At 39.7% G+C, this 24141-nt stretch overlaps 1 protein-coding gene across 3 annotated transcripts in view; it reads left to right on the top strand.

Annotated features, from left to right (window-relative positions):
- Positions 1-24141, top strand: part of DENND1A (DENN domain containing 1A) — a 540190-nt gene that overhangs the window by 281410 nt on the left and 234639 nt on the right. For all 3 annotated transcript variants that reach the window (XM_052647633.1, XM_052647632.1, XM_052647635.1), the window contains exon 9: positions 11225-11335. In XM_052647633.1, the coding sequence (XP_052503593.1) occupies positions 11225-11335 (111 nt within the window). The remainder of the gene's footprint in view (positions 1-11224; positions 11336-24141) is intronic.

Here is a 24141-nt window from a genome sequence, read left to right as displayed (position 1 = left end):
AAAGTAAAGGATTTGTGGATAAAAGTGTAAGGACCCCCACCGCTCTCCCTTAAAAACTTAGCAGTGAATTTGAGTCTGAGACAGCAGAGGGTAATATTTGCCCCCTGAACAAGCTGAATCACTTGCTAGTCTAAAGACATATTTCAAAATATTTTACTTGAACTTTGCATAGTACTATGTAGAGTTAAATACAGAATCACCACCACTAAGGCACTCGATTACTTTTTTAAGTTGTGGCAAAATACACATAACATAAAATTTACTGTTTTAACCCTCTTTTAAATATATAATTTCATTGGTGAACACGTTTACATTATTGTGCAAGTGTCACCAACATCCATCTCCAGAATTTTTTCATCTTTCCCAGCTGAAACCAACTCTTGAAACAACTCATTTCCCTTCTCTTCCCATCACCTGGCAACCACTATTCTGACTGTATGAATTTGACTACTCTAGGCACCTCATTTTGGAGAAGGCAATGGCAACCCAGTCCAGTACTCTTGCCTGGAAAATCCCATGGACGAATGAGCCTGGTAGGCTGCAGTCCATGGGGTCGCTAAGAGTCGGGCACAACTGAGCGACTTCCCTTTCACTTTTCACTTTCATGCATTGGAGTAGGAAATGGCAACCCACTCCAGTGTTCTTTCCTGGAGAATCCCAGGGACGGCAGAGCCTGATGGGCTGCCGTCTGTGGGGTCGCACAGAGTCGAACACGACTGAAGCAACTTAGCAGCAGCAGCAGCAGGCACCTCATTTAAGGAGAATCATATCATATTTGTCCCTTTGTGTTTGGTTTATTTCACTTAGCATAATGCATTTGTGGCTCATTCATGCTGTAGCATGTCAGAATTTCCTTCTTTTTTAAGGCTGAGTAATATTTCAAGAAGAGGTAGAATTGGAATTCAAACATTAATCTTTTTGATACTAGAAAATGAAATCTCATATACTTTGCTACCCTTTGAGCCCATAATTTAACCTTTATCTCCCTCAAAATTCCATTGAAATGACAAAAGAACTATAAAATTAAGGAGAAAAATGTCCACTTAATGGTAGAAGGACCCACCATGAACTAGGAAATTTGAGGAATTCCTGCAATTTAAAGATGATTATTGAGCAGTCAATAAGGTCTAGACAGTGAAGAAACCCCCCTAAAACGGGAAAAGTCCTATAGGAAGAGCAGAAACCAGGGATGTGACCTGGAACATTTATAAACATTGATTATGTGCTAGATTGCACTGAAGAATTCAAAATAGGAAAACTCAGATTTTTCACAGGCCACCATATTTTATTACAGTGAAATAAAACTAGAAATTAAATATTCATCCACTTGAAGGAATAGTTGGGTCACAGAGAAGAAGACATTGAAATTGGCTATTATTTAGATATTAATGATCATGTCAGAATCTTTCCTTTTGGACCAGTTTTCTCTTGCCAATAGTGTAAGCTTTATTACAGGTGTTCTGGAAGCTGAGTTGGGTGGTAGCTTATAGGATATGAACATTTAGCCTGTATACTTTAAGCACCCCTCCTATTTTTATTTAATTATGTATCCCCTGTGCTCAGCTATACCTAGTGTCCCCAAGTCTTTCTGGTTACCAGAAAGTCAACATTTATTCCTCAGGAAGAGTGCCAAAAGGCTAGTTGACTAGCTGAGTGAGCTGGGAGAGGAGAATCTTGGGATTGAATACTCTTATTTTTATTCGCACCCTTCCCTTAGCCTTTAGAGGTGCTGGATGTCTGTCTCCAATTCCTGAACTTTTCTGGAGTTCTGTGATGTGAGTTGGGCTGGATTCCTGCTGCCCTTTGCCCTGGTCCCAGCCTTTTCTGGGCTGCCAACTCAGTCTTCTCTAGTTTCTCAACCTTGGTTGATACTCTTGATACCCTGGACCAGATAATTCTTTGTTGTTTAGGGTTGTCTTGTATGTTGCAGGGTGTTCAACAGCATCCCTGGGCTCTATCCATTGTAAGATGGTACCACCATCCCCAGCTGTGACAACTAAGAGTGTCTCCAGATATTGCTAAAAGTTCACTGGGGGTGAAGGACCCAGGATGAGAACCATTTCTTTAATAACATCTGGCTTCCAAAAAATTTGACATCTCTCTTCTATTACTCTCTTTTTTCTCCTGTTCTCTGAGGTTTATGCCTTTCAAAATTATATCACTGTGACTTTTCCTGGCTGAGGGCTGAAAGTTGCATGGTATCAGAAGAGACAAAAGCAAATACATGTGTTAAATCCATGGAAATGCCCACATGTTTTAACTATGCTTCACGTATTAATAGACATTTAGATTGTTTTTAATGTTCTGCTATTATAAATAATGTTATAATAAATAATAATAGCATTATAATAAATAATGTTATAATAGCAGTCATTGCCTAAGTTAAATTCATCTTTTAATTTTTTAATTTTAAGAACTGCAAATTCCTTAAGAACTGTAAGGTACCTGAAAGTCCTGGTAATTTCTCAATTTTCAAAACCACAATTGCTGAGACTAGAAATAGTGTAGGAAAAAAACCTTCATCTTTTTCTTAGCCCCACCTCTAATTCCTTTCCACACTGTATGCCACCTCCCCTGCCCCCACCATTTAAAAAAAAAAAATTTGCATTCCCTCTGCTGATTTTGCCACTAATGAACCAATTCCCTGCGTATGACCCATTGTCCTCTAAATCCTCCTTTGCAAACCAGTAAAAGGCTGGCCTTGTTTGTTTCTAAGCAGGAATAATAAAAACAATCTGCCAGCCTCCTAACATACATGGTTCCATTTAAATCCTTACAGCTACTCTGTGAGAGGTAGACGTGAGCCTCATTTTACATGTGGGGACCCAGGGCTCACAGGCCTGAGGTTAGAGCCCAAGGTCTCCTTCCAAATGGGGTGTAGTGACCCAGGTTTGTAAGGAACCAAAGCATTTTGTTTCCATTATACCCCCCTGCCTCAGTTTGGTTGACTTTTGATATTTATGAGGAAAAAGGAAAAGAAATGGTTTTTCCTGTTTCAAGTATGAAATGAAGCAGGAAAGCTTTTCCTCTAAGGCGAATCTGAACTTATATAGGACCAATTTGTGTGATTTTTGACATAGACTCACTATTGAGCTCTAGCCATGTTGAAATTTGCATTTTACTCTCTTGGTGATTTTTCAAGGATTAATTTAAAATGACTAAATTGCTGCATTGCAAATTGAAACAAGCAATAACGAAGGAGTTGTTAATATGATGTAGTCTGCTGGTGGAAAGAACATGAGTTTTTGAGACAGCCAGACACTGGGCTCTACCACTCTGGGGACCTTGAGATACTTATATTCTCTAGGCTCCTCATCTAATAAAGCAAAATGGGAGGAACAAATGAAGTATTACATGTAAAGTTCCAAGTTCAATGTCTGGTGCAACAGAGATACTGCTTTTGATGATCCTTTCTTTCCCTTCATCCTTTGGCTCTCCTTTAATTCTAGCCTTAACCTCTCTTGAGTTGTGGTGGAGGGCTGGGGTGCATTACTTCTTGGAGCTTGTCTTTTCTTGGTTTTTGCTGACATTCCTGGCTGTGAAGATCAACACTTCTCATGGAGTGTATGTTTGGCTACGAAAGCCTCTTAGCAGCCACCATTGACTGGAAATGGTACAAGGAATGGAGTCCAGGACACTCGTGCCTGTCATGTGGAAGGTGTGGTGTATCTATATGATTATCTCCTCTTAGCAACATACTGAACTAAGAGAACAGGAAAAGGGTAAAGGGATTGGGGTATTCTGTCACCAGATAATCCTATTCTTTGGACGATTTCAGGGAAGGATTAACATGCGAGACAAAGGAGGTAGTACTGGTTGAACACCCACCATGGGTCAGATCAGGTGCTATTAATATTTGTTATATCATGACATCGTCACAGCCACCTTACAGTGTGGTCGTTATCCCTACTCTGAAGAGGAAATGAAGCCCAGAGATGTAAAGTAATTTGCCCCTAGCCACCCAGCCAGTCACATTTGGGTCAGTCTGATTCTAGCACCAAGATGCTGCTGGGTCCTGGCCCTCCTCTCCATGGCTCCCGGTACTTTCCTAAGAAATCACTCATCCTAAGTGTAAATATATAATTAATTGTGTGACTGTGTGTTTAATTTCTGCTTCCATTGGACAGGGGTCAGTATTTTTTCAGCCCTGAATCTCCATAATTAACACTGTACCTAGAACAGAGTAGATATTCAGTGTACATTTATGAAATGATAAAATGAATGAATGAGCAGTGCAGTCACTCTCAGGAAAAGGAAAAATAACAGTTCCTTTCACTTGGCTTTTGGGCCAGTGAGTCTGCAAGATGTTAATGAAAAGCAAATGTAGAAAATTAATTCTTTCCATTTTCAGATCCCTGTTGAAGTTAATTCTCATTATTTCTTCAGTTTCTGTTGTAAAAATATTTTCTTCCTTTTCACTGAAAAACTATCACTATGTAATTGCTCTTCAGGGTTTTTTCTATCAAGCTAACACATGTAGGAGTGAATTTTATATGGGCAGTAATTAAATGAGCATAAATTTTTATAAATTTTAAACAGTTGACCTGCATTTTTTACAAAGTCACAGATCACAAACAAATATGTATTAATAATTACTTTGTAAACTGGCTGTATGAGGGATTTTTTTAGTGGCTAGGTTTTGAAGTTTACCTTTGATTAATGGATAATCATATAGATCTTCTTTCAGAATATTAAACAAACCTGTCTTAATTATCTGGCCTGTGTCATTCCAAGTGGTTAATGATGCGAGGAAAGCATTTAGAATGGACAGTTACTTATAACATTGGCCAGACTCTGCTCTGTCAAAAGATGCACCATGATATAGAAAAGATTTATGAACTCGTTGTGACTTTCAAAAATAAACAAAGTTGAGGTGGTAGTAGAAGACCTATTATCAAGTACTGAGATTATAGAGAATTCCATTGTTGCTAATAAGAGTTGTCAGGTAATTGTTTATTCTAATGGTTTTTCCATTCACACAGAGGGATAAAGTTGACCTCTGGGTAAACTCTGCTTTCTTTCCTATAATATACTTCTCTGACTTGATTGCTTATGTGAGTATGTGGGATTCTTTCTCAAACTGATTATTTTAGAATCCAAATTTATAATTCCTTTTTAAGAATCCTACACAACTAAAGTAACCTAAATTCTTTTTAAAAAATTGAGGATTTTAAAGATTTACATTATGGTAAAATAATCTGAGCAGGAGCTGTTTCAGGAAATAAGTTCCATGGGCAAAACCAGCCTCTTGTACTGTCTCTTCCAGATATAGTACAGTAAGTCTTTATCATCTATACTGTGTATGAAGCTGAGAGTGACAAAGACTAATAAAATGACAGACCGTGGGGCGGACTAGCATCTGTTTCAAAGGCTCCAAGGAGTAGCCAGCTTAGAGTCTGTTCTTTGGTTTGGGGATTATCTCATTTCCCTAAGGTACTGAACCTAAGACGCTTTTTCTCTAAGCTCCACTGTATCCCCTTCCATCCTGAGGCTCATTGCACCCACCCCCCATTTCCCGCCCCTGATCACCACACCCATCCCCACCTGCTTCCTCACCCGGGGCGTGGATCACCGTGAGCCTGAAGTCCCCAGCCACCTGGACTGGCACGGCAACCAGCAGGGACAGCTAGCAGGCAGCAGCCATTATGGGGCTTCTCCTGGGGGAGATGGTGTTCTGCCAGGTGTCTTCCTTTCTTCTTTGTCTGGATTTAGAGCCACAGAGAGTTAGAGCTGGAAGGGTTCTTTGCCGCTGTTGCTTTGTGGAGATGAAAAGCCTGGAGAGTCTAAGGAACTTGTGCAGCACATGCCTCTTTTGAAGCTTAACTTCCAGGCTGCTCTGTCTCTGTTAACCAGAGACCTTCCTCAGAACTGAGCCCCATTCAGCCTGGGAAGTGGTCAACTTTGTGTCCCTGCTTCTTAACCCTATAGAATGGGCCCATATAATAAACCCTAGACATAAAGGAGGATGCTCAGAGGCGCATAACTATATGCAACTGAAATAATGCTTAAACTCTGTGAATATAAAAGGACTGTTCTTCCTGAAGCCTAAAAAACATACTGGCACTGAGAAGACTCAGCCCTTTTGAGCATAGACACTGGGAAGCAGTCCCTCTAAGCAAGGTTTTCCTTTTCTAGAAGATGAGTCACATGGAAGAGTAATTATCAGGGAATAAAGGAAGTGGTTATTCCCTGATAATTGATAATTGGCTTAGCCATGATGACATTATAAACCAGGACACTAGGCCCAAGACTAGGGGTACACTTTGTTTGACAGCATTGGTGGTTCCTTAGAAGGACAGTTGATTCTTCATCAAAAGAGTGGACTTTCCCTTAAAAAAAGAAAACTTGTCAGGCAAGTGGACAGATGTGGAGCATAGGAACCTGGAAGTCAGGGGCTTGTCCCAGATCCTTCCAACCACCTTTTCAAGTCTAACCATTATCAAGTCCTGGATTCCAGTTTACAGAGATCTGTGACATCCATATGCAAAGTATTTATTTGAATAACTTGTTTTAATCATTCTCTCCCTGAATATGGCAGTAGCACCTGTTAGCTGCTTGCCCCCTCCTGTACATCCTCCCCAGGACCTCTAGGGAGATTCTTCTGCAGCACAGATACGCTTATGTCCTAATCCTTCTGCAGCTCCCTGTTAGCTGTGGGGAAAGTCTAGGCTCCCATAGGCTCTGAACCCAGCTTCTTTACCCCAGCATATTCCCTGCCCTGCACCCTGCCCTTCACTCCACTGACCTGCGTAGAACAGCTCTCTCCCTCTTGCCTCTGGCTGGAACATGCTTCTCCCCCGTGCCCTGAGTGAACCCTCTGTTGGAGGCCTAGAGCAAGTGTCTTCTCCTATGTCAGGTCTTCCCCAGCCTTCACCCCATATCCATCTGGTAGAGTTGAATCTTCCCTTCTCAGTTCTAAGCCTGGCGTGCTGCTGCAGTCCATGGGGTTGCAAAGGGTCGGACATGACTGAGCAACTGAACTGACAGTTCTTGTTGGCATACCAGGTTTCTGAGTTCAGTGCCACTCGTGGAAAGTGGGGATCATGTTTAGTTAATCTCTGTGGGCACAGCTCCCAGGGTTTACTAAGCACTTAGTAGGAGTTAGCAGTATTTGTTGACTAGCTGATTATAGGAGACAGAAATGGAAGACTGAAGACTTAATTCCAGTGAAGCCAAGTGCTGGGAGAAAGTGGCATACCTGTGTATTTTATAAATACAAGCTCACAGTATGTTCTGGCTGCAGTCCTGACACAGGACTACTGGCCACGGAAGCCTTCTTATTCCACACTCCCTATACTGTGTTCTTACCTGAGAAATACGGTTGATCTAGCTGTGGCATGTGTACCCGCCTCTCGGTACAGTTCTCCTTGCCCCCTGCCCTAGTTACTTGATGAACAAACTGCCTATTTCTTTACATTTTAAATAATGTAGCTTCAGATACCTTTTAAAGCTACCTTGCCTGGTTTTGTGAGTCTCCAATGTCAATTATTTTCGTGTGGGCCCTTCCTCATTACTAAGTAATTGATCACTTCATCCAGTTCAGACCCAGGTTTTCTGAAGTCAAGTGCTGCATTCTTCCTAACACACCATCCAAGCCCTCGTGTTTCTTTTACACCACCCTTCTCACACCTGAGCTAATGAGCTGTGGTCTTCAGTCAGTGGCTTTCTCCACTCATCGATTCCCTCTTTCATCAAACTGCTAGATGATGGGGTATGTCATTTTACCCAAAGGGATCTCAGTCTGGTGGCAAAAACATACTTGTAACTGAGTGATTATAAGATAGAGACAAATTGTCATGGAAGCACAAAGGGCAGCTTGAAAAATGAGGAGTTGAGGAAACCTTTCAGGAGGAGGTGACATTTGAGCTGGGTCTTGAAAAGTAAATGGGTGTCCTTAAGGAAGGGAAAGCATTCTAGGTGGAGTAAGCAACGGAAGTAAAGGCCTAGGGGTGTGAAAAGCATGACAGGTTTGAGAAATTGAGGGTTGCTGTAGCTTAAGCCACCAGATGCTTAAAGGCAGGGGGAAGGGGGCTCCTCCCTCTGAGGGGTTTTCTTCTGAGATGAGGCTTGGTGGGAACTGGAAGGGCTCCCTCCAGGTGTTCCCAAGGTCTGCTCTGCCCCATAGGTGCTCCCAGGGCTGAGCAAAGTTCCCAGGGCTGTGGCCAATCCCACCCACTCCCCACTGCCGAGGCGGGTGGTGTCCCAGAAGGAAAGAGGCAGGGAGGAAGCAGATAAGAAAGACAGCTTCTGTTTAGACACAAATATCTTGGTAATCAGCACAGATGGGATGAGAAATACCAAAAAAAGTACATGACAGTTTAGAGAGAATTTGGTTAAATGTTACATATTTTTAACATACCTGAGTAGAGTTTTTGGAACAAGCACCTGAATCCTTCAGAACCTGATTGGGTTGGGGGTTATGCCTCAACCAAGTGGTGTTTTTATTTCAGAAATGTTCCCTTCCCCATCCACAAAAGTATCCTTGTGATTTTTTTTTTTTCTCCCACCAAAATAAGGCACAGGATTTGTCTCTGACGCTGTGTCTCCCTATTTGGACGGCAAGCTGTGTAACATATTTCTACCCAGCGTGAAGCTTCTTGGCAGACTCTTGAGGCCACGTTTTGGTGGCTTCAGAGTTATCTTTGGATCTGTCAAAAGTGCTAATGGGCTTTCTGGCCTTCTTTAAGCTCCTCATTTCTATTTTCTTTTTACTTCCATCCTCTCCTAAAAGAAAAATGCATGTAATTCATCAGCAGTTAAGCATTTGACTGAAATGCTCAGCTGAGGGCCTTGTATTTTGTTTGCGAGAATAGCTCTGCCGTGTCACTTGTCTTCAGAACAAACCCTACCCTGACTTCATTAGCTCAGCACTCCTCAGTCCACTGGGCAAGAGATGCACTTGTTGACTAATTCCGACTGACTTTCTTGCTTGCTTATTTTGTTTTTCGAGTTTGTGAAGAGGCAAATTGCTGTGGTGGTTAGAGCCAGAGTTTGGGGTTCAGGGAACTTGGTTTGGAAACTTGGCCCTTTCTAGCTGAGTGACCTTTGGAAGACTGTTTACCCTTCCTGAGCCTTAGTTTTCCCATCTGTAAAATGGAGATGATAATGCTTTTCTCAGGGTTGTTGAGAAGATTAGAGAGAACATAGGTAAAGTGCCTATTGTCTGGCGCATAAAGGACTACTCAGTAAACAGAATAACAGTTTTTAACAAAAATGCTTTTTCTTTGGCCATACTTTGATCCTGCATTGTTCTTTCCAAATATAGATTTTTATCTACTATTTTTAGTGGTGTATAAAGGAAAAAAAACAATGGACTTGAATTTGAGGAAATTCAGGGAAATAGTGATGGACAGAGAAGCCTTGTGTGCTGCATTTATGGGGTCACAAAGAGTTGGACACAACTTAGCGACTGAACAACAGCAACAATAAAGAAAAAAAGCACAGATTTAGAGACAAACCTACCCAAGACTGAACAATGCCTTATCCACTTACTGTATGACCTTGGTCAAGTTACTTCTCTGTACCTCTGTTTTCTTATCTGTATTATAGAGATGATAATAAAACTTCCCAGGTGGCTCAGTGGTAATGAATTCACCTCCCAGTGCAGGGGCCACACAAGATGTGGGTTTGATCCCTGGATCAGAAAGATCTCCTGGAAGAGGAAATGGCAACCCACTCCAGTATTCTTGCCTGGGAAATCCCACGGACAGAGGAGCCTGGCAGGCTACAGCCCATAGGGTCGCAAAGAGTCAGACATGTCTGAATACACACACACACAGAAGAGATATTTGTTCAAGGAGTGGCTTCAAGATGAATGAAATAATATATGTAAAGCATTGTGTATTGTGGATGTTTAAAAGTATTTAAGAGGGACAGTGTAATATAAGAGAAAGTATATGGGCTATGGTGTTACATTGGGGTCCAAAACCGAACTCGACCAGTTACTACTCTCTCCCAGACTTAGTTTATCTATATGTTGGAAAGAATAATACCTCATTGGATTTTTGTGAAGATTGCTTAAAATTACACCTCCAAGAGTACCTTGTCCAGTGCCTGGTATTTGGTAGGTAGTCAGTATAGGGACCTGTTAATTCATGCACACTTTACTTACAAAGGTCAGTAGTTAAACTGGTACTCAAATCAAACAATCATAAATCATAAGATAAGTGCCCATTCTTATTCCCAACCCATAATATTGTTGAAAAGCACTTTATGCTGTTTTGCATATAAAATCCACCTGGTTTACTTGAATTTATGGGTTATGGAGCTTTCATCATTATAAACTGCAACCCTTGGCAATAGTGTTCCTTCCCTCTCCAACCCCCTTCATTTTCAGAGGATTATATTGTATGGCATTGAAAACCTGTAACACTGAAGAAATTAGCATATTCATGTGTATTATTAAAGTCAGGTGGGTATAGAAAAGGTTGTAGAAATAAAACACATTACTTTTTCTCTGAAATCTGCAGAGTACCAATCTATGGTACTAATTAAAGGAATGAAGCCCAGGCTACAGACAAAAGCTAGTTTAAAACACTGCGTTGTCACAACTTGCTGCTGCCTGTCTTCAATGGTTTTTCCCGTCTTTTGAGTGAAATACCTGGAAATTGTAGATCTTGAAAATTGCTTTACTTCCAGCCGAGCCGTTTTAGAGAATGTAAACTGTGGAGAAGGGGAACCCCAGCAGTGATGACTGGAGAGGAGCATGCCCAGCCTTTGCGGGGGGAGCCTGTTGGACAGAAACAGGCTCTATGCCAGAAGCGTTTTGGTCCCTGGGTACTTTCTTTTGCTTATACATATGGCATGGTACATTGGGAAAGTTCTAGGACCTGGCATTAGAGCTGTAGTCCTGTCTTTACTGGTCATTAGGTTTTTTGATCTTGGTATCTCTCTCTTGCCTTGGTTTCTTCATTTGTGAGATTGCAGACTTCTTGTCCTGCTCACCTTTCAGAACTGAAAGTGTTGCATGTGACCTCATGTTGTAAACTGTAATCACCATTCAGAGGTGTGGTTGCTCAGACTACTTCATCTCTAAATTCTCTTCCAACTTCACATTTCATCATTTACATGTGACTGATACCTGGTCTTCCAGGGAGAAAGACTAGGACAGGGGAAGAGGAAAGTATACTTTCTGATTATTTTGTTTCTTGTGCTTCTGTTAGATACTGTTTCTAACAAGAACAAACAAAATAAGCCACAAACCTCCCCTTCTTCTTTCTCCTAGAGAAATCTGACAGAATATTTTGTGGCTGTGGATGTAAACAACATGTTACATCTGTATGCCAGTATGCTCTACGAACGTCGGATACTCATCATTTGCAGCAAACTCAGCACTGTGAGTAGACAGTCTTGAAACGGGCTTTTTCATTTTATTTTAATTGAAAGATGTATCAGAAAGATTAAACAAAACTTCAGAAAAGAAATCATCCACAATCCTCTCAGATAATAACATGTCATTTTTATTAATTATTCATGTCCCTTTACAGTGTCAATGCACATTTTATTTATTCTTGTAGCTTAACAATCAGTTATAGTTTCCTGTTTGATTGTGTGTGATGAACACTTTAAATATTTCCATATAAGCTTTCATTATTGTCATTTTTTATATGTCTCTATCATATTCCATTATACTGATGTGTCATCGTTTGCTAAATCTTCTCTTGAGGGCCATTTAGGCTATTCATAGTTTAATCCTTTAGTAGGTAACACTGCAGTGAACATCTTTTGGCTTCGTTTGACTAATACAGTTCATATTCTAAGAATTGGGACCACCAAGTCAAAGGACAGATAGGTGCTATGCCTTATGGATGCCAAATTGCTTCCCAAACAGGCTTTTTTATTGTGGAGGTTGCCAGTTGTGGATGAGTGTACCATTTGCACTGCATCCTTGCCAGAGTTGTATGTGTGCTTGTGGACATGTGTTTTAATTTTCCTAACAAAATAGCATAAAATAGTATTGCAGGTTTGATTTATTTTTAATTTTTATAGTTAGAAGTAGCTGAATATTTTTCATGCATTTTTTTTTTCCTATTTGTGTTTTGTTAATGTCATTTTCCATTTATCTTATAGGGTTCTTGAGTTAAAAATTGGGATGAACTCTTTTTACATTGTCATAACTTTCTATATATAATACAAATTTTTTCATAATCTTTTTATGTTAGTTTTTAAATTTGCTAAATATAAGATTTTGTATTTTTCCCAGTACCTGTTATGATAATTCTCCAACATAGAAAAATTGAAATCAGTTTGCAGTAAACATTGCCTAATTCCATCTAGATTCTGCCATTTAACGGATTACTATGCTTCCTTTGGCACATATTTATCCATTCCTCATACCATTCTTCAAGCCATCTTATTTTTTGATGTGTTTCAAAGTAAATCACAAATATCACTATGCTTCCCCCAAATGAGTATGTTTGTTAACTAAAATTTATTATGTTTACAGTATTTTTTTTTTTTTTAGGTAAAACTTCTATAAAGAAATGGACTGTTAGAAAGGGTAGAAAGACCTTGTTGTGGGAATTTCCCTATTGAAGGACCTATAGATAGAATCATAGGCCTCTGATTTACCTATGTGTTTACCTATGAATTCAAGGCACCTGATCAATGCAAACAGAGTCAGACACGACTGAAATGACTTAGCAGCAGCAGCAGTGAGACCATTAGAATTTTCCTTATGGCTTTCATTGTAATTTTATTATTTTATTTTTTTGGTATTGTTTGCTTGTCAGGTATGCACAATTTTTTAATTGCCTGTTGGGTGCTAGGCTTATAGCACTAGTAGGTGATAGAAGCCCGGCCCTTGCCCTCAAGGGAAAACAGCCCATAATAGACCTCTTCCTTTGTTTTGCATTTTATTTTGGACTGTAAATGTAGTTCATAATCTCAGGGCCTGAACACCAGACTGTTTCAGAATGAGAATATTGCCAATCATTACCTCCTTATGAGACTGGATAGATTGAGTACATTTGAAAGAGTCTAGTCCATAACCAGTTACTATTGCTTTGAACTATTAAACTTAAGTAGAACAAAAATAGGACATCATAACAGTGGAATTGAATTCTCTGTGATATTATCATAATATTTTTGATCCCTTAATATGTTCCAGGCACTGTGCTAAGCCTTTTCCATCTATTAACTCATTTAATTGTCACTACAGCAGTTTGTAGTATGTTCTGTTATTTCTTAGTCTTAGAGATAAGTAAGAATGTACCTTTCGTGTGATTTTGTTTAGATAAATGTAGTGGATTAAACATGCAGTTGTTTCTGCTCCTTCCCAAAACTAAAATGAAATAAAGGAGTAAATTAACAAGCAAAATGAGCAGATGCAGCAGAAATTTTAGGTATTAAGAAAACCCTGTTACTCATTTTATGCCAATATTCAAAAACTAAGGTGAAATGAACAGAAAAATATAATTTACCAAAATTGAATTAAGAAATATAAAAATTGAATTTCCCATTTCTTCTTAATAAAAATTGAATAGGTCATTTAATTTATAGAAATTTAATCTATATATAAAAATTTTTTTTCCAAAACACTCAGCCCAGATGGTTTTACAAGTATGTTTTATCACAGGTAATTTCAATCTTAGACAAACTTCTTAAGAGTCAAGAAAAAAGAAAGAACACATCCCAGCTTTTCTTGTGACACTTGTAAAATTTTGACGTTCAGCTACATGAAGAGACACACAAAAAAGAAAACTTATCAGCCAATCTTACTCATTAACATAACTGTAGAAATCTTAATCTAAACAGTAGCAAGTACATAACAAATATAATTCATAGTAACTGACTTGATTTTATTCCAGAAATGTAAGCCTGGTAATACTAGAAAATCTATTATTATAACTCACAATGTTAACTTATTGCAAGGGGAAATTCGTATGTTGATATATGAATTTTCAGTAGAGAAAAGGCATGACCATGTTCATGAATAGCAAGACTCATTATATTGAAGGCATCATTTCACTCCAAAATGATGTATATTGTAGATTGCATACATTTCTATTCAGAATCCCAGTAGGATTTTACATAGTACTTGGCAAACTGATTCTGAAACTAATGCGGAAAGCCAAAGACATATATGAAGAAAAAGAATGGTTGGTAAAGCTTACTTTGTGCTTAGTTGCTCAGTCATGTCCAACTCTTTGGGACCCCATAGACTGTAGCTCACCAGGCTCCTCTGTCCATGGGAATTCTCTAGGCAAGAGAATCTCTAGGCAACCCACTCGAATGGGTTGCCATGCCCTCCTCCAGGGGATCTTCCCAACTCAGGGACTGAACCCAGTTTTCCCTCATTGCAGACAGATTCTTTACTGTCTGAGCCACCAGGGAAGCCCAAAGATGGCTTTACAAGACATCAAGTCTTTATATGGAGCTCTAGTAATTAAGATGCTACTAATGGCATGTGCCTGCGTGCATGCTCAATCATGTCCAACTCTTTGTGACCCCATGGACTGTAGCCCAACAGGCTCCTCTGTCCATGGGATTTTGTAGGCAAGAATACTGGAGTGAGTTGCCATTCCCTTCCCCAGGGGATCTTCCCAACCCAGGGACTGAACCCCAGTCTCTTGCATCTCCTGCATTGGCAGGTGGATTTTTTACCACTAGCTGTCACCTGGGGAGTAATGGTGTAGGGATACACAAATAGACTGGTGGAATGGAATAGAAATTGCAGAAACAGATCACATGTGTGTGGGTTCTTCATATACCACAGAGGTGGCATTGTAAAATCTGGGGGAAAGGATGGACTTTTCAGTAACTGATTATCCACACAGGAAAGAAAAGGGAGATAATTTATGTCTTATACAACATGCAAAACTGAATTCCAAATGGATCAAGGCAAAATTTTAAAACTGTTAGAAGACAAAATAGTAGTAGATCTGTGATCTTGGAGTAGAAATGGATTCAGTTAAATAATTCAAATTATGCATTGTATAAAGAGAAAAATTAAAATTGTGAATTTTTGTCATTAAACAAATACCATTCAAAGAATGGAAAGACAAGTCACAAGCTGAGGTGAGATATTTGCTATATATAAAAGTGACAAAAGATTAGTATCTGAACTATATAAAAAACTACACTTAAAAAAATGCAGAAGACAAATTATCAATAGAACCATTGGCTAAAGGCACAAATGGGCATTTCACAGAAAAAACACAAATGGCTAATAAATATACGGAAAGATGCTCAACCACATTAATCGCAGAAAAGCAATTTAAAACTACAGTGATTAAAACACTAGGTTTGCAAAAATTAGGTGTCTGATAAAGCCAAGTGTTACATTGCAGATGTCCTAGAGAATTTCATGTACTATGCTTTGAAGAGTATGTGGTACAGAAGTATTTGCATATGCCCAACTTGCATATGCCCAAAACTGAGCAGTTCCGCTCTTGGGCAGAACTGGTAGGGGCTGGGGGGGACTATGTGCACATACCTACATGCTGTTGTTGGTCATGTGCAGCCATGTTCATAGCATAGTGTTTCGTTTTATAAACCCAGCCCCCATAACATCAACAGACAACTCGTAAACTGCTGCACAATTTAAGTGAAGATAAACTCCACTATCAGTATGATTGGGCCTCTCATACAGAATTCTGAGTAAAAGAAACAAGCTACAGAAGAATATCAAATATGGTTTCATTAATAAAAAGTTCAGGTAAGAAAAACAAAATGGTCATATTATTTAAGGATGCATATAAAGGAAGGGGAATGATTAATACAAAATTTAGGTAGTAGTTTCCTCAGAGGGAGTGAAAGGAGTACAGTTGGGAAGAGGCATACATGTGACATCAGAAATATTGTTTTCTGTCTTGAGGTAGGTTAGGGATTAGCAAACATTTTTAAAGGGGCCAATAGTAAATATGGTCTTTGATGCAATTACTGGACTCAAGGGCTTCACAGGTGGCGCAAGTGGTAAAGAACCTGCTTGCCAGTTCAGGAGACATAAGAGACATGGGTTCGATCCCTGAGTCGGGAATATCCCCTGGAGGAGGAAATGGCAACCCACTCCAGTATCTTTTCCTGGTGAATCCCGTGGACAGAGAAGCCTAGTGGGCTCCAGTCCATGGGGTCGCAAAGAGTCGGACACAGCTGAAGGGACTTAACATGCACACAGCACGACATTGTCGTTTACAGTCAGTAAACTAGTGAGAGTGACTGTTCGAAGAAGCTTCATTTACAAAAATAGAAGGCACACCAAACTTAGCCTTTGGGCTATAGCTGGCCAACTCTAAACAGGTGCTGGGTTTTGGAGTCTTAATTTTTTCTCTTTTAAATGTTGCTTATATGGTATATGTGCTTTTATATGTATATATATTTCAGAATTCTTTAAAAGTTTAAAAAGCAATATTATCCCCATTTTACAGAATGGCCCACTCACTCAGATACATGGGTTAACTTGCCTAAGGCCACATGGTAGTCATAGAGGGGCAGGCACATTGGTCGTTATGATGTAGTGTCAAGGGAAGGGAGGTTTTGGCTTCAGGAATTCTTTGAAAGTTAAAAAGCCGTTTTTATCATGAAATTTTACAATACAGAGATAGAGACAAAGTAGTCATTGTATAAACATTAAGAATCAGACTTGCACAACATTTCGCAGTGGCAGTTCTAGAAACGAGAAGATAGTGAAGCAGTGCCTCAACTTCTAAGGGAAAAATATTTCTTACCTAAAATTCCATCTTTATCTAATGAAAGTGCTCAGGAGAGAGTGGCACCAGCCCCTACCACACCTGTCAGCCTGTGGTAGCTAGTCCTCCACTCACCTCCGTTGTGGATGAACTGTCCATTCTCTCTAGGCCAACCATTCCACTTGTCCACCTGACTTCATTCAGCAAATAGTTTTTGTGGCACTGTCATAGGTACTGGTGATACAGCAGTGAACAAAATAGGCAAAAGTCCCTGTCCTCATATGAAGCTTATGTTCTAGTTGAGTAGATCAATAAATGAGGTGGGTTGAAAATATAGAATAGTAGCTAGTTCTAAGTACAAGGAGTACAATTAAGCAGAGGAGGAGAGTGGATGGCGACTGGTGTGGCAGGGATTGCAGTTTAGCTAGATGACCAAGGAGTGCCTCGTGGGAAAGCTAACGCTGCAGCATCCTTCTTGTCACCTTACGGAATTCCTCCAGCCTTGAGCTTTCTCTCTCCTGCATCGTTTTTTGTTTTTTGGTTTTTTTCTTTACTGGTACAGGCCTGGCGTGCTATGATTCATGGGGTCGCAAAGAGTCGGACACGACTGAGCGACTGAACTGAACTGAACAGTCTTATGCACTTACTAGCACAGTACAGTGTCTCCCAAACTTCAAAACAAAACATCCTTAAACACATCTCTTTTATCCCATTTCTTTTCTTCCTTTTAGAATGCAATTCCTCAAGAGAGTTGCTTCTGTTTACTGTCTAATTCCTCTCTTCTCATTCTCTCCTCTGTCTTGTGTTGTGATTTAGCCCCTGCCTCCACTGAAACAGCTTTTGTTTGGTCACCAGTGACCTCATGTCAAATAAAACGAGTTGCAAAACTCCTAGAACAGTCTGGCATAAGGTATATGTATATGTTCTTGATAAATTATTAATATCTATAATGGGAAGTCAAAGATTAATGTTTAAATTTTTAAATTAAATACTTTTTAAAAATGAGATAAATATTGTGTTGAATGTGATTACTTTTGATAAAAGGTAAGGGATATCATGAGATGGGCTGCTATTTGTCAGTAGTATAAGCCTTTAACACTTTTTGTTTTGTTTTTCAGGCTATAAATACATTACTTTGACTTAAAAACTTTTAAACAGACAGTTGATTCTTAACTGAGTTCTAAGTTTTACTAATTGATGGTGGATATCTCTTTAGGGAAGGAGAAGGTCTTCTTTTACCTCACAGGGGATCAGCAACACCCTGATCTGTTTTGTGTTGTTTCTCTGGGGATAAGTAACTGAGTAGACATCCCTTTTATCCAAGCCTTTGGACCTCTTCAATTTTAGAGTTTAAAAGCTTTCTAATTGTTACCGTTTACTTGCTCAATACTGACTTTTTATTATCTTTTTGATGAAGGAAAATGCGAAGAATACTGTAGCCTGAAGTTTTTGATGACCCTTTCTTGACAGATCCAGATGTGGCCTGCCATACCTTGACAAAACACATTTTTCTCAATTTTGTTTCATAAAGATGTAGGCTTGATGCTTCTCAGAGCCATCAAGCATCTGAAAGATAAAAGCTGTTGAACATCCCAGAGTGCCATGTTTCATAACACTGACTGTGTGTCAATAGAGACAAACCCAGCCATGTTTAGTTCAGAGTCAGGTAATATTCATTTCAGGCTTTCTCGGTCAATAATGTTGTGATATTCTGTGTAAGAAAAATGTTAACTTTTTGTTCTTTTTGTGCAGTGTATATTGATTGTTTTCCTTTATAAATGATAAATAGGGAAGATTTAACTACATCTTGTTCTCTAATGTAAATGCTTCAGTGAGATTTCTTCTAGCACAAAGGCCCCATTTTTCTTCCAGATTTTCATATCTGAGTTTAACTCAGATTGTTTTTTGGTAACTCTTGTGGATAGCAAGTAGGTCTAAAATAAAACCTTTATAGAAATAATATCATCTAATTGCAACAGAATTCCTAGAAGAGCAATATTATCCCCATTTTACAGGATGATCCATCCACTCAGAGAGATGGGTTCTCTTGCCCAAGATTATGCCCTAGTCATAGAAGAAAAGGACATGCAGGTGGGTCATTATGATGATGTGTCAGAGGAAGGGAGGCTTTGGCTTCAGCAAAGGGAGAAACAACCAGGAGTTACACAGATGAATCTTGGCCCCTTCAGAGAGCTTGCTGTGGGGACCAGGTTACATTGATTGGGTGTCACCTCTCAAACAAACATCAGAATCCTTGTGTGGGAACTGTCACGAGAACCAGAGGCGCACTGTTAAGAATATCTGTCACACTTAAGAGATGCTTTTTAAAACAAGTTCTTAGGAAGGAAGCACAATTTGGTGGCAAAGCTGTTACCTAATTAATTGAGCCTCCACACCTAATTATTTGTGTGATACCCACAACTATGAAAAGAATTACTATTTTTCTAATAGTATGTTATGTCATTTAATCACTCAGTCGTGTCTGACTCTGTGACCCCATGGACTAGAGCCCACCAGGCTCCCTGTCCATGAAATTTTCCAGGCAAGCATACTGGAGTGGGTTGCTGTTTCCTTCTCCAAATACACCATGTAGAGAAGGAAAAAAAAAGCCCAATATCTCTCCCTGTCAATTTCTTCCTATTAGTCCCAGAAATGTGTCTTGGGCAGGACTTGATGGCCTGGAGAGTGGTGGGTGATATTTCTTTTTCCCCCCAGCACCCTCAGTTGTGGCCTTAGTAGACACTTGAGTGGTGGCGTGAAGGGATGGGGAACTTCCCAACCTTGCTCCAGTCCTGTCCTATCCACTTCCATTCACAGCATCCAGTGTCTTAGCACCACCTGGTTTTGTGACCTAAGAAGAGTCAGTTTGTGGACTAGGGAATGTTTCAGATCTTTAGCTTCATCTTTACTTCTTTCCTGATCAGATCTACCTGGTCATGACTACCCTGACTTGTAGAGTGGGCTATGTCCCTAAATGATGTGTATAAAGCTTTTCTAGCTCTTCTGGGCTAGAAATAACTAATCCTGTTTGCTTATCTGGAGCCCTTGAAGCCTAGATGAGAGTGGCAGTTTAAGAAGGTTTGAAATACTGGACCAGAGCCAGAGCCTCTTTGCCTGCACACTCCACTCTGCGTGTTCCAGCCATCAGAACAAACTGCATTATTTTGTTTCAAACTGTGCTCAAGGGAAGCCAAGACCTTGTAACTGGAAACTTACCAAACAGAGAATTCTAAGACTAAATTTAGTGTTCCATTTAAAAAAATAAAATAAATTGAACATTTTGTTTGTTCATCTTTTATATGTTAAAAGAGAGATTAACCTAGTTCACACTAACAACCTAAGAAGAGTATTCAAAGAAGTGAGAAGAAAACTAATCCCTTTTGGTGAAGAGGGAAATCCTTAACAAAATGTAATGAAGTGGCATGAAATACAGACTCTGCAGCCAAACTTTCAAATAGCATAGCCTCTCTAATCTCCATCACATAAAATTTTATTGTGGCTCAGAGAATATTAAAAACTGTTAGAAATAAATGAAAGGAACTTCCATTGGCAGGAAATAGAAAAGATTGGTATGTTTTATTTATGTGGTTTTTCTCTGGTCTTTAAATGTAAATACACTTAGCTGCTTTTTGAACTATGTTCTTCATTTAATTATGTGCGAGTTCCTTTTCTCTTGTTCATGTTAGACTATAAGAATGAAGAACATTGATGTTATAGAGAATGTATAAGCTATATAATATATAGAGTAACAACACTTTAATTCGTAGTACTTTAAATATTGCTGTGATTTCAACCAATCACGGTCTCCCTACTAGTTCTTACCTTCCTCTCCTGCCCTTCTTGCTTCAACACATTGAGCACATGTTTTGGACTAGACAGAGGATTCAGATTGTTAGTGATTCCCAAATGCTGATCCCTGAGCTAGTTGTGTTAGAAATCACTCAGAGAGCTTATTAAAAATTTAAGTTCTCAGCTACAAAAAGGAATGCATTTGAGTCAGTTCTAATGAGGTGGATGAACCTGGAGCCTATTATACAGAGTGAAATAAGTTGAAAAGAAAGACAAATACTATATATTAACGCATATATATGGAATTTAGAAAGACAATACCAATGATCCTACATGCAGGGCAGTAAAGGAGACACAGATGTAAAGAACAAACTTTTGGACTCAGAGGGAGAAGGAGAGCAGGGGATGATTTGAGACAATAGCATTGAAACATGTACATTACCATGTGTAAAATAGATGACCAGTGCAAGTTTGATGCATGAAGCAAGGCACTCAAAGCTGATGCTCTGGGACAACCACAGAGGAATAGGGTAAGGAAGGAGGTGGGAGGGGATTCAGGATGGGGTGGGACAAATGTATACCTGTGGCTGATTCATGTTGATGTATGGCTAAAAACATCACAATGTTGTAAACTAATTATTCTCCAATTTAAATAAAAATTAGACCTTTTGAATCAGAATGTCTAGAGGTAGTACCCAAGAACTTAAATTTTTATTATAATAATTCAAGAAGTCTAAGATGGGACTGTGGGATGTCTATTTTTTTAAGGTTTCCCAAATTACTAATACATAACCAGATTCAGGACCAGTTCTCTAAGACAGTATTTATTCTTTGATTATTTTGCATCAATAGAGTCCTTTTCATCTTGAGACTATATAATAAAGGCTGACTAAGTTTGTTTAGAAGGCATTTGTGAGTACTGCTGCTGCTGCTGCTAAGTTGCTTCAGTCATGTCCGACTTTGTGCGACCCCATAGACAGCAGCGCACCAGGCTCCACCATCCCTGGGATTATCCAGGCAAGAATACTGGAGTGGGCTGCCATTTCCTTCTCCTGTGCATGCATGCGTGCTAAGTCGCTTCAGTCGTGTCTGACTCTGTGCAACTCTATGGACAGCAGCCCACCAGGCTCCTCCGTCCACAGTATTCTCTAAGCAAGAATTCTGGAGTGGGTTGCCATTTCCTTCTCCATTTGTGAGTACAGATTAGCACTAAAAAATTATTTCCATGTTTCTGAAAGAGCTCTGAGTCTATGGGGTCGCAGAGTCGGACATGACTGAAGCGACTTAGCAGCAGCAGCAACAACAGTCTAGAATAGGACAGAGCTAAGAGTAATTTAAGCTCTCAGTGCCATTGGATGCTGATGTAGTCCACTAGGGTAGTTTTAAATAAATCTGTATAAATGGATCTAGAGAGGTGATGTTTCTTTTCAGCCATTGCATTGAGAACATTGGCAGGGTATCTTGTGTATTATTTTAGTGGTGTAGTCAGTTTCTTAGATTATAGGATTGATAACTTTTTTATATGACTCTTTTAAGAATCAGATCTCTACCAAAAAACACTAAGAGGTGATATTCAAGTCAGTTCAGTTCAGTTCAGTTCAGTCGCTCAGTCTTGTCCGACTCTGCGACCCCATGAATCACAGCACGCCAGGCCTCCCTGTCCGGAGTTCACTCAAATTCTCATCCATTGAGTCGGTGAAGCCATCCAGCCATCTCATCCTCTGTCGTCCCCTTTTCCTCCTGCTCCCAACCCCTCCCAGCATCAGAGTCTTTTCCAATGAGTCAACTCTTTGCATGAGGTGGCCAAAGTACTGGAGTTTCAGCTTTAGCATCATTCCTTCCAAAGAACACCCAGGACTGATCTCCTTCAGAATGGACTGGTTGGATCTCCTTGCAGTCCAAGGGACTCTCAAGAGTCTTCTCCAACACCACAGTTCAAAAGCATCAATTCTTCGGTGCTCAGCTTTCTTCACAATCCAACTCTCACATCCATACATGACCACTGGAAAAACCATACCCTTGACTAGATGGATGTTAGTTGGCAAAGTAATGTCTCTGCTTTTTAATATGCTATCTAGGTTGGTCATAACTTCCTTCCAAGTCACTGACATCTTAATATACTTGAAAAACCCCTAATGGCACTCACATTGGCAGACATCTGTGTGGATTTTGTTAACACAATTGGAGCACCTACTGTGTGGTCAGAAGTCAAGAACTCAATTTTTTTTTTATTTCTGCAAACTGAAAGCATGGTCACTGATGAGCAAATGAAGTATGATGTGAGGTTAGACTATATCATTAGGAGTTCATATAGACCTTGTGAAAAGTCATGTTTTTTTCTCTTGTGCTGTCTTGATATCTGTGTGTTTTCCCTGCTAGATGATTCAGACAGCCGTGCTTCTGCTAGCTTTTCCCAAGATAAAGGACAAGAGGAGAGAGCACTAGGCTTCAAGTCAAGATGGTTCTGTTGAATTTCTTCCTGTGTAACTTGATCCTCCCTAGCCATGTTGCCCTGGGCAACTTAATCTTTTCAGTAAGAAGAGAGTAGTGTTAATACTCCCCTCAGGGTTTTTGAAAGATAGGAAAGCCAGTAGCCCATTGCTGGACACATACTACTCATTTAGTAAATGTTGACTCTGAATCCTCCCTTTTCGGGGCAATAAACTCTGATTGACTTTCTGAAGCAAAGAAGGCGATAGAGATCCTGGAAGAGCTCTGAAGATTTAATTAGTACAACTGGTGAGAGTAGATGGTGAATGAATCCAAGCAACAAAATAGTCATGGCAACTCGTATGAGATTTTCCATATCCACCCACTTCTCACTAGTCACATAGTCATTGACTAAATTGTCATTTCCTGTTCAGATCTCCACAGGCATCACTGTGTAGAGCTGGAGTGGCCTAAGAAACTGCTGTGTTCATTTGACCCAGCATTACCACCAGAGCAGACTCCCAGGGAGGAAGACTAACTGCTTCCTGTCTTCATCCTTCCAGGTTCTGCCCTCCTGCCTCTCTCTCTCTTTCTCTGGCAGGCAGGCCTGATTCTTGCCCCAGGCAGAATTAAAGATTCCTTCTTTATATGCTAGCACACTTGAACCTCTATTATAGCACCTCTTTCATAATGCTTTTGTGTTGAAGTTGATTGTGTGCATTTTGATCTTTTTCTCTCTATTTTGAATTGCCTCAGGCCATGGTGTGTACACACAGTGTATACTTGGTAATTGTCGATTTAATTCAGATCGTATCACAGAAGGAGTTTCCTATGAGCTAAGAGCACAAACTCTGGAGTTCGTCTCCCTAAGTTTATAGCCTACTTCTGCCACTACTGTGACCTTACACAAGATCACACAAGATCCAAGACCTTGACATCTAGAAATCTTAATTTCCTCATCTATAAATGAGAACAATAATGCTACCTACTTTATAGGGCTACAGTGAAGATTAAATGAGTTAAATTGTACATGTGAAGCACTTAGAACAGTGCTTGGGAGATAGCAAATGCTGAGGAAGTGGTCACTGTGATATCTGGTCATAGCTTCAATCTTACTGAATTCAGTGTTACTTTATGAGATTGAATTTATCTGACAAAACTATACAGGAGGAGTTGTTTTTTTTCCCCTGTGCCTTCAAATCTAGTAACTCCTACTACCTCAAGTTTTCTTAGTTTCTTTTTCACATACGGGATGACTGATAGCTAGGTATTCATGATTCTGTGTTCAATTATG

Source organism: Budorcas taxicolor, chromosome 11 (genome assembly GCF_023091745.1).
Source record: "Budorcas taxicolor isolate Tak-1 chromosome 11, Takin1.1, whole genome shotgun sequence".
Taxonomy (NCBI): Eukaryota; Metazoa; Chordata; class Mammalia; order Artiodactyla; family Bovidae; genus Budorcas; species Budorcas taxicolor.
The sequence above is the reverse complement of the archived record's forward strand: the minus strand, read 5'-3'. Positions and strand labels throughout refer to the sequence as shown.